The 1,591-nt window shown below is 59.3% G+C and overlaps 1 protein-coding gene across 1 annotated transcript in view; it reads left to right on the top strand.

Annotated features, from left to right (window-relative positions):
- Positions 1–1,591, top strand: part of LOC125487768 — a 15,663-nt gene that overhangs the window by 7,628 nt on the left and 6,444 nt on the right. The window contains exons 3-4 of the mRNA XM_048620029.1: positions 511–593; positions 1,313–1,459. Of these exons, the coding sequence (XP_048475986.1) occupies positions 511–593; positions 1,313–1,459 (230 nt within the window). The remainder of the gene's footprint in view (positions 1–510; positions 594–1,312; positions 1,460–1,591) is intronic.

Here is a 1,591-nt window from a genome sequence, read left to right as displayed (position 1 = left end):
GGGTTAGATACAAAGTAAAGCTCCCTCTACACTGTCCCCCATCAAACACTCCCCAGGAGAGGGACAGCACGGGGTTAGATACAGAGTAAAGCTCTGTCTACACCGTCCACCCTCATCAAACACTCCCCAGGACAGGGACAGCATGGGGTTAGATACAAAGTAAAGCTCACTCTACACTGTCCCCCATCAAAAACTCCCAGGGACAGGGGGTTAGATATAGAGTAAAGCTCCCTCTACACTGTCCACCCTCATCAAACACTCCCAGGACAGGGACAGCACGGGGGTTAGATACAGAGTAAAGCTCCCTCTACACTGTCCCCCATCAAACACTCCCAGGGACAGGGACAGCACAGGGTTAGATACAGAGTAAAGCTCCCTCTACACTGTCCTCACAAACACTCCCAGGGACAGGGACAGCACGGGGTTAGATACAGGGGGAGCTGGACACTGCGATGGGGTCCAGGATAAACTGACAGACCCTGACGTTGCGAACCCGTCTCCGATTTTCAGATTCTACCCGAAGTATGGAGGCGTCACCTGTGTGGACCCACAGCAGAGCTGGACCAAGAAGCTGAGGAAGAGGATTGACGTTTGTAAGCAGCTTACCGTACACCAATGCTCCCCTCCCCGCCCTTCGAGAGCCCCCGCTCACATTCACACCAATAAATAAAATATAACCCCTCCAAACGCACCTTCCCCCACCCCCTCCCACCCCCAGCACCCCGGGTTTTGCCCCATTCCCCAATTTTCCACCCGCAAGAAACGGGAGTCGAGGCCGCTCTGGCCCTCTCCAGCCTGCTATCCCGCTCCGTCACACCTGACAAGTCCCTCTCCGGTCCCTCTTTACCCCTCCCCTCTCGGCATTGGGGTCTCAGCCTCTGAGGCGAGGGAATTCCAAACTCCGCGGAACCTCCGAGGGTGAGAGATTCTCCGACTGAGGTGGTGGGGGTGTTTGGGGGGGGGGCGGGGGGGCGCCCGTCATTTTGAGCCTCCCAGGGAAGTGCAGGGGGAAACGGCTCTCTCACGTCCCCTCGGAACATTTTGATGGTGAGGTGGTCGTGCGCTCCCCACCACCCCCCCCCCCCCCCCCCAATTTGGGTGGGGGGGGGGGGGGTAGAGGAATGCAGCGAGCTCGACTCGCTGGTGCGGGGCGAGTCCTGGTTTGTTGGGGCATGGGGGCGTTGGTGGGGGTTATCTCTCGGGGCGGGTGAGGTTGGGGGTCTGTGGTTGCTGACTGTTTCATGTTCCCCGTTCCCCACCCAACGTGCACCCCCCACCCACCCACCCACCCCCGACCCCATTGGCATCGCAGACTGGCAGAGGAACAAGTTGGATGCGGTGAACACCAGATGCTCCAAACCGAGCGACCAGCCTGTTGGCTCTCCCCCTGCCAGGCACAGAGCGGGCACCGTCGCCAGAGAGGAAGAGGTGGGCAGCAGGATGTCGGGCAGAACGTTGGGTAAGATGGATCACCCTTGGAAGATCGCAGTTAATGACCTCCGTTGGAGGGGTTTTGGTGGTTTGAGGGGGTGGGTTGGCGACCACGAATGGTTGGGAGGGAGAAGTAACAGGGAGCGGCGCAGCTTCTCGG

Source organism: Rhincodon typus, chromosome 45, assembly GCF_021869965.1.
Source record: "Rhincodon typus isolate 14 chromosome 45, sRhiTyp1.1, whole genome shotgun sequence".
Classification (NCBI taxonomy): Eukaryota; Metazoa; Chordata; class Chondrichthyes; order Orectolobiformes; family Rhincodontidae; genus Rhincodon; species Rhincodon typus.
The sequence above is the reverse complement of the archived record's forward strand: the minus strand, read 5'-3'. Positions and strand labels throughout refer to the sequence as shown.